The 16495-nt window shown below is 45.9% G+C and overlaps 1 protein-coding gene and 1 long non-coding RNA gene across 2 annotated transcripts in view; both read left to right on the top strand.

Moving 5' to 3' along the window:
• Positions 1-633: 633 nt before the first annotated feature.
• On the top strand, positions 634-1748 carry LOC130524674 (uncharacterized). Its single transcript, XR_008950181.1, has 3 exons — positions 634-688; positions 1161-1248; positions 1351-1748. It is a non-coding gene; the product is annotated as an uncharacterized LOC130524674 (long non-coding RNA).
• Positions 1749-9763: 8015 nt separating this feature from the next.
• The window catches only part of ece1 (endothelin converting enzyme 1), a 10773-nt gene continuing 4041 nt past the window's right edge, over positions 9764-16495 (top strand). Inside the window, exons 1-10 of the mRNA XM_057031306.1 lie at positions 9764-9907; positions 11272-11358; positions 12005-12143; positions 12747-12959; positions 13125-13249; positions 13354-13500; positions 14596-14661; positions 15053-15241; positions 15342-15484; positions 15564-15678. Of these exons, the coding sequence (XP_056887286.1) occupies positions 9779-9907; positions 11272-11358; positions 12005-12143; positions 12747-12959; positions 13125-13249; positions 13354-13500; positions 14596-14661; positions 15053-15241; positions 15342-15484; positions 15564-15678 (1353 nt within the window). The 5' untranslated portion in view covers positions 9764-9778. The remainder of the gene's footprint in view (positions 9908-11271; positions 11359-12004; positions 12144-12746; positions 12960-13124; positions 13250-13353; positions 13501-14595; positions 14662-15052; positions 15242-15341; positions 15485-15563; positions 15679-16495) is intronic.

Consider the following 16495-nt stretch of genomic DNA (forward strand, 5'->3'; position numbering starts at 1 on the left):
CTGGTGCATTTTTCATTCATTCAAAAAAACTTTGCATCTATATTCAGAATTAAAGGAAGATTCCATTTGGAGTTAAAGGATTACTTGCACTGAGATGTAAAAAATATATCAGTAAAGTCCATTTGCCTGATAATCTGAGTGATCAACAGCCATAACATGAAAACTAGCAGTTAATTTGAGTTTGGATACAATATTTAAAATGCTACATTGTCTGAGGGATTGTTAACGGCTGTGTCAACCTTTTCTAAAGGTAGAAAATTTCACTCTGATTCAAAATCATAATTTGATAACCCCCAATTTACATGTCTATTAACGAGATAGTGAACCCTGAAAGGCCTGGTTGCCTGGGTCTGTTCATCGCACCGGTAGTTGGGATGAAATGTACAATGTAGCAGAAAATGCAAGTGCTCTCAGCAATGGAAAATCCACTAAAAATTATTATATGAAGCAGAGAATTTAGTGTGCGGAAAGAACCCAGATCCCTCTGTGTGGCATGGAAAAGTATGATTAAAAAAAAAAAGTATGATTAGGTTAGATTAAACTTTATTGTCATTACACGTCACAAGTACAAGGCAACGAAATGCAGTTAGCATCTAACCAGAAGTGCTTAAGTAGCAAATAAAACTGATGAGGTATATACAATATATACACACAATGGCGGGTAAACGAGGAGAGATGACGTACAAATGTATGTATTATGTTATTATATGCTATTTGTTTCACATATCTTACTAGAGCGTAAAATTCTTTCACTTTAGCGCAACATTGCTGACTCCATTTTAAATATGTTGCCTTTATTTATTTATGCGCGACTATAAGCATCTTATTAGGTTACGTACCGCTTTAATTCCACCTTGCTATTTGCTAATGCAAATTTAAGGTACTGTAGGAATGATATTAATATAACGCAGACTGATGGCTTGAATTGATTTCTTAAGGGAGTGATGATGACATTAGTAAGATGATCCGATGCCGGATGGAGAAGGACCACCTCTTCTCCGGGAAGAGGTTTCTGCTGCAGCAGGATGGGAGTGGGTGGTGGCAAAATGTTATTAAAGACTGTATTTTATTGCTATAACTTGGAATCTGGTGTGATCACAATCCAGAAACTAAACTGATGGACTTCTGCAATTTGTTTATGTCCTTGTTCCAATTTGTAGAGTTGTGCTGAGGGAAATTGGCCTGAATGGAATGCTGACTCCAGCACGAGCAGCAAAAAAGTGGGAGAACCTTAAAAAAACCTACAAGGTTTGTAATAATTGCTTTAAATTTAGTCTAAATGTGACAGACTAATAATTATAGGAAATGTTGCATTACTGTTTGAATTATTCGCTTATTCCCTATTTGTAGGAGCACCGGAGACCACCGTCAGGGTCTGGCACTGAATCTGGGGAGGTCACTGCTGTCAAGTGGAAATAGTTCCCTCTCATGGATGAGGCAATAGGTGGCAGGCCCTCCATTCGGCCCCCATGCCTCATTGCCTCAGCCTGGGGGGAGAGCCATTCCTTTCTGAGTCAGGCTCCCCATATTCAGTCCCAGATAGACCTGATGGAGAGTCAGGGACAGAGGAGGAGGAACCAGGGCCAGCACCATGCACGTGCCAGCGGTGCGATAGGGTCCTGGAGCTGCTGGAGAGGGCCGAGGAAAGGGCGACAAGAGAAGAAGCCAGGGAGGAGAGACTTTTAAATCTGTTACAGAAACTGATAGATGAAATGTAAAAAAAGAATATATTAAATTGTTTAAATCAAGTTAACTTCCATCAAAGATTGCTTTCTTTGCATCATATGGTTGATAACAAATGCTTTATTCAAAGTTTAAATTTAATTGATAGAGTTTTTGAATTTGAAAAGAAAACTATTTACATAAACACACACACACACACATAAAGAAATTGCATTTATCCCATTGGGATTTTTTAATAACTATTTACAAAAATGATTCAAATTAAGAGGAACCTGTCAGAAAAAAGACTTTATGATGGCAGTCAGGTTGAGCAGACGTCATGCTCCAAAATGCTGGATTATGAAGACCAGTCCTAAATGTAATCGTGGTCTTGGAGAGCTGGTGGGAGGTGGGTTGGTGCTGACAGGGCAGCAGCGAGTCTGTTCCAAATTTGCTCTCCACATTGTAGGTCTGGCTGCATTTGACCAATGTTATCTGACCCAAGTGCCTCTTCTGAGGGTTCCATGCTGTCACCATTCCGCAAGCACATTGTGCAGAATGGTGCAGCATGCAATGACCTTGGTGGCAAATGCAGGCTTCACCTCCAGAGCTTTAAAAAATATTGCCCGCCATCTGGTCTTCATAATGCCAAAAGCCCGTTCTATCACAGAACGGGCTTTTGCATGATGTCTGTTAAACCTGGCCACCATCATATTCGTCACTGGCTCCCTGTACGGTGTAACCAGGGCTATAGGCCTGGACATACAGGGATAGCCACCACCCCCAACTATACAATATCCCTCAGGTGGGTACAGTCCCTGAACATACAGAGGGCTGTTTCCCAGGACTCGCGCGTCATGGACTGAGCCTGGGTAGCCAGTAAAAATGTCTATAAAAAGGCCCTGGTGGTCACACACTGCTTGCAGCTGGATGGAGTAGAAAAGCTTCCTGTTAAAATAACAGTGAGCATGTGCACCTGGGGACTTGATTCTAATGTGGCACCCGTCAATGCTGCCCACCACATTTTGAAGAGCCGGTGATCCGGACAGCCGCTGAAATCCAGCAGCAATATTTGGAATGTGAACAATGTCATAGACTATGGACTGTGGAATTGAAAATCCCCTTGACACCAGGCGGTAGGAGGTTGCGCCTGCCAGCCAGAAAAGGTAGACTAAAACCTCCACTTCCAGACCCCAGCCATGGTCAAACGGTGAGCGCAGGACATCGATGAGTTTGGCCACCGTTGACCGAGAGAGACGAAAGTCTGGGCGGAGGTCAGTTTGGCCATCAATGTACATCGCCTGCAATGGAACATGCCTGTTCCCCACACAATAATGTTATGAGTGCTCGTTCTGTAGGTAAAACAAAGTTGTTTTTTTTAAAGGCAATTTTCACTGTGCTGTTTGATAAATTAGATAAAATTTCTGGGAAATAAGAACCCAATGTGTAGTTTACAATTGTTTTCACTAGGGGTGCAATATGATCATCTTAAAATAACACAACATAAATGTGGAAATCAATCTACCATCAAATGTTTACCCCCCCTCCCTCACTTACAGTTTGACGTTTGGATCTTAGAGCAAAAATTGTCCTTCGGAGTCGTCTGTTCCTCACCAGACGGCGGGATCGCAGCAAAAGAATATTAAAGATATTGAAAACTAGTTCTGGAGCCATTTTGTGATGTAAAATTCCTTTATTACTTATATATATACTTGAGAATGTACCATCATGTCATGGCGCGAAAATGTCACTGGACACTAATTATTTTAGATAATAAGGAAGTGTTATGTTATTATTTACATTAATATTTTATTCTATTATTATTATATAAAGATAATAATAGGGTAAAATATTGCATTTTCAAAGAAACGACCGCTGAATGTGTTTGGGTATGTTTCGGCCTTGAGGTTTTTTAACATAACATGGATTCATCTCTCAGCAGCATCAGCCACAAGAGCAAATGTATTTAATGTTAAGTAGTGTTTTATTTACAGTGAGTTATAGGACAAGGACAGGCAAGTGGAATCTTAAACAAATAGTGTCCTAGTGAACTACTCGTCTTCAGAGGGAGCCCAGGGCCACAACCTCCATAAAAAAGGCTTTGAAACAACCATGAGAGAAAAAAAGTACATTGGTTGTAAAAGCGGTGGAGTGTTTTGCAGAGGAACCAGGTACATCTCTAAACTAGGAGTTAGCATCGGACGAGCTAACATGGCTATGCCCCGAGGCTGTGTGGGTAAATGTTAATAGGCAAAGGAGGATTTTGAGTTTGGGTCTTGAATGTCTGGTGCAATAGATCCTCATGGCTAATGAAGTTACATGCAAGAAGAAGTTATGTGTGTTCTGTGATCGAAACTGCAGAATAATCTGGATTTAGCGATGCTAACTACTACAGTTTACTCTAACAGCAATGCAATATCAGCAATATGCTGATCTAAAGGGAGTGTTGAGAGCACGTTTCAAGCCGGCACCAGTTGTAATTGCAGAGTGTTGTTGCTTTCAAAAAGGAAGCCCAAAGGAGGGTGTTGGAGTTTTTGTGTATGTTGTGGCTAAAGATCTGCTTACTGCTTTGGGAGGAGGAACTTCATTCAATAAGCCGGACCTGTTACACGCCTACGAGCAGTTGTTATTAGATGAAGGGTCAGAAAAGGATTTGACGTTCTGCACTCATAGGGGCTGTGAAAGTGTCACTGCCTTGGATGTTATCCTCATCGCTGCGTCATCGGAGGAGGAGCACTTAAAAGGCTAACTGAGGTGCTGACAGGTCCAGAGAAACATAGCATCTGACTGAAACTGATACGGGGAAGTTGGAGGTCCATACAAACCTTAAAATGAGGATGTACTAATGGAAAAGCTTTCTTTGAGCTTTGTCCATTAGTCACAGACTAGCAAATTTCTCGGTATTGTACAGGCCAGACGCCACCCGCAGTTCTCACCCACAGTAACTATTATCCAACCAGCCAAACGCAGGCTTTCACAGAGGCTTCAAGCTCAGCCACAGCGACTGAAACTTTAAAGGCAAGACCTTGAATCTGCACAGTGGAATGTTGTTGCACAGAGAAAATAGATGTTGCATTTCAAATATTTGCTGTTCAAGAAACATACTGAAGGTCAGCATCTTGTTTTTCTTAAATCAAGAACTCAATTTCCTTGAGTCTTGCTGATTTTGAAAAACTGGGGAGAAAACAATGGTGTGATAGTATTGAGTTCTGCTGCCACCTTGTGGTCGTACCTTGTTGTTAAACAAGTGTTGGTTTTTGCTGATTATTGTAGATGCGTGTATATTAGCTACGATCCTTGCATTGATGACTGAACGTGTTGAAGCTATACAGTCACTCCTCGATCTATCACACCTACTCTAAGTGAAACATGAGCAACAGGTTGTGGACAGATTATCTAAAGCAGCCCACTTTCTCCCCTTGTGGAGAGTTTTGTCAGGTGGCGCAGCTCAACGTGACCAAGACAAAGGAGATGGTGGTGGATTTCAATAAAAGTAAGTCCCCTCCCTCCCCAGTCTGCATTAGTGGGAAAGATGTGGAAATAGTCCCATCTTACAGGTTCCTGGGTGTTCAGCTGGACAATAAACTGGAGTGGTCCACAAACACCAATGCTGTTTACAAGAAGGCCATGAGCAGACTCTATTTCCTCAGGAGACTCAGGTCCTTCAGTGTTTGCAGCAGGATGCTCCACATGTTGCTAGCCATGACACCATCTTCTTTGGTGTACTGTGCTGGGGTGCAGGCATTAAAGCAAAGGATGCCAACAGACTCAACAAACTCATCAAAAAGGCAGGCTCTGTTGTTGGCTGTAAACTTGCAAACTTGGAGAGGTGGGGAGGGACAGGATGGTGTTAAAAGTGCAGACAATCCTGTACAATCCCTCCCACCTCCTCCATAAACTGAGAAGCAGCTTCAGTGACAGACTCCTGCAGCCTCGCTGCTCTAAGGAATGGTACAGGAAGTCGTTCCTGCCGTCTGCCATTAGCCTCTATAATTCATCCTGTTCTGGCCGAGCTGTGCTCTCTTGACTGGATTTAAGCATCTAACCCTCCAACCCATTCAGCTGCATTAACATCTTATTCTTAGTTTTATGTTTATGTTCTAATCTTATTTGTACTTTATTTATATTATGTTTCTATGTGTATGGAAATATACCTGCAGCTATTTGTGTCTATATACTATATTTTTATTTCTTTATGTCTATGCTGCTATTACAATTTCCCTATGGGGATGAACAAAGTAAATCTTATCTTATCTTTATTCCACTGAGTAAATTGCCATCTCCACCAGACACTAGATCTTTTTAAACATGTGCGTTGACTCCAAGGTAACCAAGCCCTAACCTAGCCCTGTGGGTCTCTATATTCACTGATAGAGACCCACAATTCACCTCATAAATTTGGTAGTTTGTCTGCAAATCAGCTGGTTTTACATCCAGTCTTTCCAAGGGGTTCCACCCCCAAACTAGTGGGCAATCCAAAAGGGTTAACGAATGCCTTCAGAATACCTTATACACCTTCAGAATACCTTATTCTGCCTAACTGAAACCCATCCTCAGTCTTGGAGCAAACAACCACCGTGGGTCACAAAACTTCCTTGTTAACAATTTTAACGGACTCCCCCATTTCAGGCCTGCTAAGGGGACCAGCCTCCTCTGTTCCTGAAATGAGAAGAAGAAATAGAGATGGCAGTCCTGTCAATTCAACATCTTGCTCAGCGCTGTCAAGCCATCTGGAAGGAGATGTGGAAAACCCTGCTATGGACCCAACATTCCAATCACCTTTTTGCCAACCAACACTGCCGCTCCCCCCCCCGGTATACCACAGGTCAGTCTGTCTGGCTATTCACCAAGAACATTCTTCTGTGAGTTGAATCTCGTAAATTGGCAACTCAGTTCATTGGCTGATTTACCGTAAACAGAACTGTGGATCTATCAATGGTCAGACTGTGCACATTCATCAAGCGCGATGATTATCCGGCCTTTACATTCTAACGCCTGTTCTGGGTACGTCAAAGTTTCTCGTGAAATGGGAAGGATGTGGCCCCAGAGAGAAGGGAACTGGGTCTCTGGGTGTTTCATTCTGGAGTCATTCATTGATGACTTCTATAGAAAGAGCCCTGATGTTCCAACTGGGCCCTTCAGCTCTTCCTTATTTGCTTTCCCTGGCTGGCCTTGCTCGTCTGCTCACTAAAGACATTTTCTGCCCCTGTCACCACCTGGTCTATATCAACCTTAATCAACTGCAGCATAAAAGCCTATTCTTCTCTCCATTCTTTGCCAGTTTATTGTCTGTTGAAGCTATAATATGGAGGTCTCCTGTGGATTTAACTACCTAGTTTTTGTTGTTCCATATAACATTTTCCCTTTGTTCACCAAAAATTAGAGATGCGATAAGATAAAACTTTTTTGATCCCACATTGGGGAAATTCACATGTTACAGTAACCAGTGGTATACAACACTAAAAGAAAAACTATTATGTTATGTACATTACTATGTACATTATGCATTATATACAGAGGGGAAATTATATACAGAAGGGAATATTATACTAAAAAATGAAAGTGCAAATAAGAGATTCCGGAGGTAGTATGATTAAGTAGTGCAGAAAAATATGCCAACTATAAACAACTGTGCGCTACATTCAGGTTAGAAAAAGAGACTTTCCTAAATGTTTTTAAGAGAAACCTCTGAAATAGAGCGATGTGGGGGAGTTGGGTGGATTCAAATTTACTGAGAAATAAAATGGTATACGGTATTTGGCTCTAAATCACAACTTTTGATTAAAGTTGCGGTGTTTTTAGTCTTTTTGTAATTGTTCAGCGGAAGCAACTTCCGCGTACGGCGAAGTGGCTCCACAAGGGCGGGAACCATCTTGACGCAGGCTTCGCGGCGTGTTTGCTTGTCCCAGCCGAGGATCGCTCGTCCCGGGTCAGAAAGCAGCTCGAAGTGACGACAGTCGCCGCTCACAATCACAGTAAGCTCACAATATCTCTGTAAAACGTGTGTTTTAAAATTGAACCAGGCTGTGATGACCGAAACTTACTGTCAGCATCCCAGAAGCAAAATAACACCACGTTATAACCGGACATCAGCTGTTATTTTCACGTTATAACGCGAAACGATCCCCCCATATCCTGGGCTGGAATAAATTGACTTTTGTACGTGATATTTGTATTGAGCCGCTGAATTAGTCTTTTTTGACAGCATAAACGTGGTTGTGCCGTGCCTGTCAAAAGCAGGCACGGCACAACCACGTTTGTTGACATGGCGCAAAGTGCTGTTGTCCTAACGAAATATCCAAATAAGGTCACGTTATTCCGCATTTCTGCTCGCCGGAAACGTCATTAAAGCGTCATTAAAGGTCATTTGTACCTGCATGAAGGGAGTCCTGTTAAAAGTAACTGGCGTCAAATATGGAGTCAACTTTTTCCCCACTTCTGACCCAGAAAGAATGGGTTTTTATTTCAGTTTGAAGTTTAACCAGACCTTTCAGTGAGTCATAAGGTGGACATTTAACTTCCTCTTTAGTCCCCATGATGCTAACATCATTGCTCTTTATGGAATCTTTGCTCCCAGTATTCCCAGCAGTACCAGTACAGGACAGTTTTGTTTCCCTCTTTGAATCTTGTGACATAATTCACATTGTGGCTGAAATAGTGTGTAAAAGTAACAAGAATGCTAAACAAACAATTCAACAACAAAATTTAATGTAACCAGCTATTTTTAGATACGGCGTATCAGCAATAAAGAAAAAGAAATGAAGCAATCAGAAACAAATGAATCAATAATGTTAGATGCTTGTGTTTAATCAGCACTCCGAGGGGATTCGTTACCTGGACGTGGCCGCGTCTCCATAACGACGGCAGGAATAGGTGATCTCTTGTTATTTGTCTGCTAACCGTAACCTCGTGCAATAAAGGGCCACAAAAGGACAACTGCCACATAACGCACAAGCGCGGCCTGTAAATATGCTGCTTTTTTATGACCGTCAACATTTGAGACTGAGAAAAAAGAGGTGCAAAAAAAAAAAGTGACCTCTGAGACCCTGTCGGCATCGCTGTTATTGTGACGTTATTGTCTAAAAATAAAGCAAAAGTGTGGTGGCTGTAGTCCACAATCCTCCGCTTAGCTAAATAATCCCTGGGCAGAGGGGAGAAAAGTTGACCGGAAAAGAAGCTTTATTTTCTCTCGTTAACATTTCATTATCAGGGCGTCGGCATGGTTCACACACTGTTTCCAGAGATTTCCTCATGGCAGAGGTCAGCCTGAGACCGCGGTTTCTTATCTGTGGCCTTCTGGCAAAACCCCGGTGCACAGTTGTGCGTGGCGCTGCACTGTTTAGCCGCCGTTACATCAGGAACATCCGGAATCAACATCACCGCTCGTTTGAGACGGGATCAGGACCGTCCGAACAGGTGAAGGAGTGGATCGTTGTGGATCGTTCCTACGCGCGTGTGACGTGGGCGTGCCGTCGTGGCAACAACACGCTGCTCGATGTGCCTTGACATCGCACGGCTGTGCTTGTGTCGAGCTTCCCTTCCCTTATTCTCTGTGGAGGATTCCCGTGCTCATGTCCGGAGGATGTTGGTGTTGCTGCAGCTCATCCCTGCGACAGCCCCAGTTTTACTTTAACGTACAAGAACTTTAGCTCTGCAATCCCCCACCTCCCCCCCAAATCCCAACGGCTAACACTCTTCTGTTATTCTTGGCAGAGCGCCCCAGTGTTGCAAATAATCGTGCGGTGTGTAGGCTCAGTGACGAATTACTGACGCAGGTTCGAGCTTTTACGGCCTGTGCGAGGTGACGCGGCCTCGCGCCATTTCCCCTAAGCGGGACGCCCTCTGAGAGCATCTCCCCTGCTTTGAAATGACTCGTAAAGGCTCTTCGGCATCCGCAGTCCTGCAGACGTCGACGGGGATTCTTTTGTAGTGCCGCGTTTTTAAAAAATAAATAAATAAAAATGCGGTCTCAGCGTTACGGGGCAGTGATATGTTGCTCTCATGCACGAGCTGGTTCGCATGAGCGGCGCTCGGTAGGGTTGTGGGGCAACATGTGCGGGCACATCTGAGTTCAGTTCCAGGAATATGCTCAAAAGCTGTGCATGTGCGCTGAGGAATGTGCGCGGAGCTTCGACAGCGCAACCTTTGCCAGCCAGATTGGGATCGTTTGGTTCTCTGCAGTGTGGCACAGAGCAGACAGCCGCCTGGATTGAGCCATTTTCACCACAGCGCCTCGTCCTCCCAGGTTCCTCCACAAGCTTTTTTTCCGATTTTGCTGAAGCGATCTGGGCCTTCCGCAGGTGGCGCTGCCTTTATTTTGGCCTCAGCAATGAAATAAAGTCCTTGAATTCATGAAGAAGTGCCGTCTTTGATAGCGCTGGATTTGTAAATGATTGGATTGTGTTGAGTTTTGTGTTATTATTCAGGGATGTAGCGGCGACTCTGTCAGGGTGACAGACAGTCAAGGTTAATCCTCCTCTGCACGCTGCTGCTGCTGCTGCTCAGGAATAATGGAAACGCTCTGCTGCCCGGTCCTTAATATTCATCGGCACAGCATTCCGGTGTTGGATACATAAGTAATGAACAGGGTAATGATTAAGTCAATTACAGGCATACGGACCCTTTATAAGCTCGCTAACCCTCTGCAGCGCGCTGACTCATTAGTACTGATGTGTTTCCTCGAAAACAACAACAACACGCAGAAGCCCTTTTGAGCTTAAGGACTAAGGATGGGTTTTATTAGTCGGTTCCAAGAGTTTAATGTGGGCGCTCAGCCCGTCTGTGCGGTTTGTGGCAATCATCTGGAGGTTCCTCGGCAGATTTAACCTGCAGCAGTCGAACGTTGCCCTGATGTTGAGATAAAGGTTTCGGGGATGGGGGCGTGGAGCATCGAGGAGCTTGGACGAGGGATTCTATTTTGACCGGGTGGATTCCGATAGGTGTTCTGAAATCTGTTTTAAATCAGCTGTTTGCGCGATGTGGCTGTGGGGCTGTGGGTCATGTGTTTCAGGTATGGCCTGTCCTGCAGATCACGTAACAAACAGTGTGGTGGGAGGAGAGAACGCAAGATCCTCCCCCACGTTCTCATGTCCTATAGCATAACGAGTGGGTGGAAACCACCAGGATCTACTTTAAGTGAAACCACACTTGTCGCAAGTTGCTCGGTTCCGCTCACTTCCTGTTTTTCATGGGTCGGGACGCCTCTCGTGCCAGTTTGGTGGAAAACGCGGGAATCCAGGAAGACGGTTTGACTTAAGAGGAGCCACAAGAGGACAGTACAGGGAATTCTGGAGAGGAGTCTCTGAGGCGGCTGTGATGTTTCCCCCCTTGTGGGTATTTAGCATGTGGGCCGTGAGGGTTTGTGGGTGTGAAAAGGAGCCCAGCAGCGCTCCAGAGAGAAAAGTGCCCGTCTGTGCCTAAGTGGAGGAGCAAAAGACAAGACGGATAAAACATGTCCCGCGGGATTTTAAAGGGAAACCTGATCCCTGAACCCTCACAGACCGACGAGGACTAGCCGCCACGCACGTTCTTCCTCACGTGCGTGACCGAGGAGCACCTTGGCTGAACATGGAAGCGCTCAGAGAGTCTTTTCTGTATTTACCCTTTCAGATGTCCATGTATAAACGAGCCACTCTGGATGAGGAGGATCTGGTGGATTCCACCGGTGATGACATCTACCCATCATCTCCGATGCAGGTAAACGGCACGTCGCGGACACGGCGCCTCCTTTGGCTCTGCAGGACCTGAATTGATGTGTTGTTTGATGGAATATCATCTGCTACCACTGGCTCCTGTGGCTTTGGCCACCTATTAGGCCAGATTTGGTTCCGCTGTTGACCCACAGGTAATAAAAGCCAAGCTAGATCATTCCTTCAGGGGTCAATATCCTTCAGAGCAGAGTGTGAGGTCCAAATCTGGCATTTATTTACACAGCGGGGATTATCTGTCGAAATTCTGCCTCGCCAATACGCCTGGAATCAGCTCACATTGAAGACAAATTCCCTTTCCTTCTGTAAACCAAAGGAATATTCAGTGTTTGATAGAGAAGAGTTGCTGCTCAGAAGCTCTAGCGCTCACTGAAAACCCAAGATTTGGGAGCTAAATACTAAAATCGCTTGCTTATTTTTGGTTGGGCCCTCCTGTTTGTGTTCAACACATGTGCTTCATTATTCTAGCTTTGCGATATCATTTGTAGGTGAACGTTGAGCTGGGAAAGCGAGGGTGGGAAGGGCAGAGATGTAAGCGGGAGAGGAGCTCCAAGCTAGCTTCCATGCAAGACGAGAGCGTTTGCCTGTATTCCCTGACTTTAGAGCACTGGCATCACCGTGCTCGCCCTTTGCAGGTGACGTTCCTCCGCAGCCGCGGCCCCGCGTGTTGTCTGAACTCGACCCGGCGAGAGAGGAGGCTGCTGGTTCTGCTGTGCGTGGTGTCTGTGGGCCTGTTCGTCTGCCTGGTCTCAGCTGCCGTCTTCTACAAACAGGGTGAGTCCGGCAGAATCAGGAAAACACTCCACGCTCAAATAAACCGCACTGTGAATGTGCGTCATTCATTTGTGCAATTGAATAAAGAGTGTGTAAGCCCCCCCCCCCCCCCAACTGTACATACTGTACATCCGGGTACAAGCACGTGTGGATCAAGCATCACTCGTAGGGGGCTTGGAAACTCTGTGCCATTTCCTCCCATTCACAACTGCGTGTCCCAAATAATAAAAGGAAGGCAGATGTGTTCTCCAAAGGGCACTAATCTCATCACTGCTGGAACTTTAGCTCCATCCGTGTCTGGTACTTCTGGATAGGGACACGCGGTGAAGGTCTTCCACTTCCGGGCTTCCTAAATATACTATTATTGGCTGTAAAACTCTTCTGTGTACTGTCCTAATCCTTTCTTTTTAACAATATGCGGCACATTTTAGCCAATTGAATGTGGAGCACAATGACACTAAAGCAATAAAGTATGTATAATGTATAAAACCAAAGTTTCCACACAGGGGAAGACCCCCCCCCCCCCCAGATCCACTCGGATCTTCAACGACATCCATCAAAAGATGCGGTTTCCTGCCTCCTTTAACTGGCTTTGCTCTGCAGGTCACCCTGGGCTCTGTCTGAGCCAGCCGTGCATTTCTGTGGCCAGCGTTGTCATGGGGGGCCTGGATCGGTCTGTGGACCCGTGCAGCGACTTCTACAACTATGCCTGCGGGGGGTGGATGAAGAGCAACCCCCTCCCGGAGGGCAAGTCTCGCTGGGGTACTTTCAGCAACCTGTGGGAACAGAACATGCTCGTAATGAAGCATTTATTAGGTAAGAGCTGCGCTCAGAGGAGTATTTGATTAAAAATGGAGATGTTTTGTTGGTCAAAGCCCCCAATCCTGCTCCGGTATTAGCTCAAACCTGGATTTATGCTAAGCTACGCACGTATGTGGTGCCGTGCCCCTTGATTTGGTTGCTCTTTTTTCGTCGTTGCAGAAAACACGTCTATAAACGGTCTCAGTCAAGCCGAGGAAAAGGCCCAGAGATATTATCAGGCCTGCATGAACGAGGACAAGATCGAGGAACTAGGAGCGAAACCACTGCAGGATCTCATCAGTGATGTAAGCCGTTCGCACGTTCGTCCTTTCCATCCCTTCAGGAAAGAGACGTCCACGGAGCGGATTGTTTTGCATTCCTCCCTTTGTCTGTCTCAACACTGATTCAGATCGGGGGATGGGCTCTGACCGAACCTTGGGACAAGGACAACTTCCAGGAAGTGTTGCGCATCGTGTCGGCCAACTATCGCACCTCGCCTTTTTTCAGCGTGTTTGTCAGCACGGACTCCAAAAACTCCAACAGCAACGTCATCCAGGTGAGACGGGCAGGTGTGGCGATCCGGTCGTGACCGTCCTGGCAGCAAAGCTCTGACGCCGGATGGTTGACGTTGGTGGGCCGTTAGCTTAACATTTAATTAAAGGGATTACACTTTCAAGGTGGAGTTTACGGCCTATTTCCCACTGTTGATAATGATGTTTTTGTTGTATGAACATTAATAATCGGTCGTTAATGATTTTCTGTTTTAAATATCAGACGGTGGGGACGGCCCCCTTTAAGCTTAGCATTAACATGCATTTATTTGATCAGAGTGGACTCCTCTGAGCTTGACCACGTGACCGGTGTCACCAGCGTGGACACATTGTCCCGTCGGTCCACATACATGTCTCTGTCCGTGAAACAGGAATTGTGACACAATAAATGCAGACGGCAGGTAGGAACACATAAAACGCTTCTTGGGTGGTCGACTGGTAAATGTAGGAAAGTTGGGAAATGTAGAATTTTGCAGATTGTTTTGGGAACGGCGACATCTAGTGGCGACGCTGTTAAAGACGCTTGCGCTTCATTATTTTAACCTCACTATCAGCAAACCCCCGACTGTATGTAGAACTTTATATGGATTGTGAGGGCGACTGCTGCATGAGCATGGGGTGGCGCCACGTTGGTGACTGGTGGGAAAGAGTCTTCGCTCTAAACGTGCTTCAGCTGAAACGTGCAAAGGCCGCAGCCCCGCCGGAGTGATGTTATTTGGAGTCTAGACAGGAAGCTGAGCGGCAAGATCGGTTTCCCGTCCGTACAGCGTCACGCTTAATTGAAAGCCCGACTCACGTTATTTAGTAAGTGATAATGGATATTGTTGAAACGACTTTTGTCTCCGTACCAGGATAAAGGCCAGGACTCGGCTACTTCTACGACCAAGCAGTTTCTCTGTTTTCTTTGTCTTTTTGAATCTCATTATTGTTTTACACTGACAGTCTGAAGCCGAGATGTTATTCCTGCACCATAAGATCATATTTTGGGAGGCTTCTGCGCGTAGCCTGCACTTTGGAGACACGGGAATGAAAATGAAACAGTTGTTCTTGTGTTGACCTGGGGAGTAAAGACGTTAAAATAATGTTTCTCTTGAGTCCAGATAGATCAGTCCAGCCTGGGTCTGCCTTCACGGGATTACTACCTCAACAAAACGGCGCATGACAAGGTATTTCCAATTACTTTGATTTCACACCAACCAGACGCATACTTCCTCCCAATGAAAGCTAAATCAAGTCGTGATTGTGCCGGGCCTTGAAAGTCGTGGGAACGTCCGAGCTATATGAACACAGGAAGAAAGTGGGGGAGAGCTCAGGCTGTAGGGGACTGGGCTGGGGAGCAGAGGGTTCAGAAGAGGGAAGAGGCAGAGATCATGCAGTACATTCATTACAACAAGCAGTGTAAGAGGTGAGCGGGGTCAGAGGTCAGCAGGCGTCTGAAGGACACCCCCAGACCACTTCTCTTTTACTCAGAGACAGGCTCCAGCACTGCCACCATGACCCCAAGAGGGAAAACAAAGTGGCTTTTGCCTAATCCAGCACCACCTTTGCTATTCGCAGTACCTATCAGCATACCTGAACTTCCTGGTGGATTTGGGAGTTCTCCTGGGTGGCTCGGCGGAGTCTTCTCGGACGATGATGGCGGCGATCGTGGACTTTGAGACGGCTCTGGCGAACATCAGCGTCCCCCAGGAGAAGAGAAGAGACGAAGAGCTCATTTACCATAAGATGAAGGCAAAGGATCTGGCAGTATGTAGCTCCTGGTTTGAAAAGCTAGAATTAAACACAAGAGACATGGAGTGCAGGGCACCGCTCATTAAATGCTGTAATATGATGTGTTTCCCTGCAGGAGCTGGTTCCTGCGGTGGACTGGATGCCCTACCTGACAGCCGTCTTCGCTCCTGTCGTCCTCAATGAGTCAGAGCCGGTGGTTGTCTATGCCAAAGAGTACCTCCAGGAAGTTTCCGATCTCCTCCAAAAAACAAACAAAAGGTCAGATGAGAGGTTCTACGGTTGTGCGGTGCCACGTGGTTCCTGCTTGTCCTCTTCGTGACAGGACGTTGTTTTGCAGCCTTCTCAACAACTACATGATAATGAAGGTGGTGAGGAAGATGGTGTCCATCTTGGACCAGAGGTTTCAGGACGCCGAGCAGCGCTTCCTGGAGGTCATGTACGGCACTAAGAAGGTGACAGCTTTTCAAAAGGAGCTTGGTTTGAAGTCAATGCAGTAACATCTGGACTAACGTCTTGTAGCGTCTCCTTTTAAAGACTCGAGTGCTTGATTTTACTGGGCTCGGGTTTAATTTTGAGGTCCGCTTCCGTCACGTCCCAGCAGGCACAGTGAAGAATTGGGAAAATTGGGGTTATGTGTAGCAGGTGGCTGGTTGCTGGGGGTCCTGGAAACATCACCGTCCACTGTTTGGGAAGGGTGGGGGGGTTGTGCAGCTGCTTTCTGCATCCTTCCTTCCTCAGTGTGATTCCCCTTCGTATCTATTCATCCATCTGCCGCTTGTGTAAGAATGTTCTGCCGATGACTCGCGTTCCCAGACTTCTGGAGTGTTTTCACTTGGTTTGAAGGTTTGGAATTCACTTTCTGGTCTTCCTGGATCGGCCTGCTGTCCGAAGGTTTTTCCATCCCATCCCACATCTAGAATGAGCTCTTTCCCCTCCGCAGCCAAGCTGTAACAACAACCCAAAACCTTTGTTCATTTCCTCCGTGCCCTCGAGTTTCCTGTCGAAATGGGGCGACTCCATTTGCCCGCGTTCAACCTGTCACTCGACAACCTCTGAACCTTCACGGCTGTAAAATAAAGCTAAAATAAACGCGAGTGCGCCTCCGACGTATTTGCACCTGACTACACACCTGTGTGGAAATGCTACAAATGTGCCGCTGCTATTGGATATTTGCGGCGTTATCTAGTTCTATTCTGCGAGGTTCGACACGTTAACTCTCAGAGCGTATTAACGAGGGTAACTACCGTATCGGCCCGAATATAAGACGAC

The sequence above is a fragment of the Takifugu flavidus genome, chromosome 4 (genome assembly GCF_003711565.1).
Source record: "Takifugu flavidus isolate HTHZ2018 chromosome 4, ASM371156v2, whole genome shotgun sequence".
Taxonomy (NCBI): domain Eukaryota; kingdom Metazoa; phylum Chordata; class Actinopteri; order Tetraodontiformes; family Tetraodontidae; genus Takifugu; species Takifugu flavidus.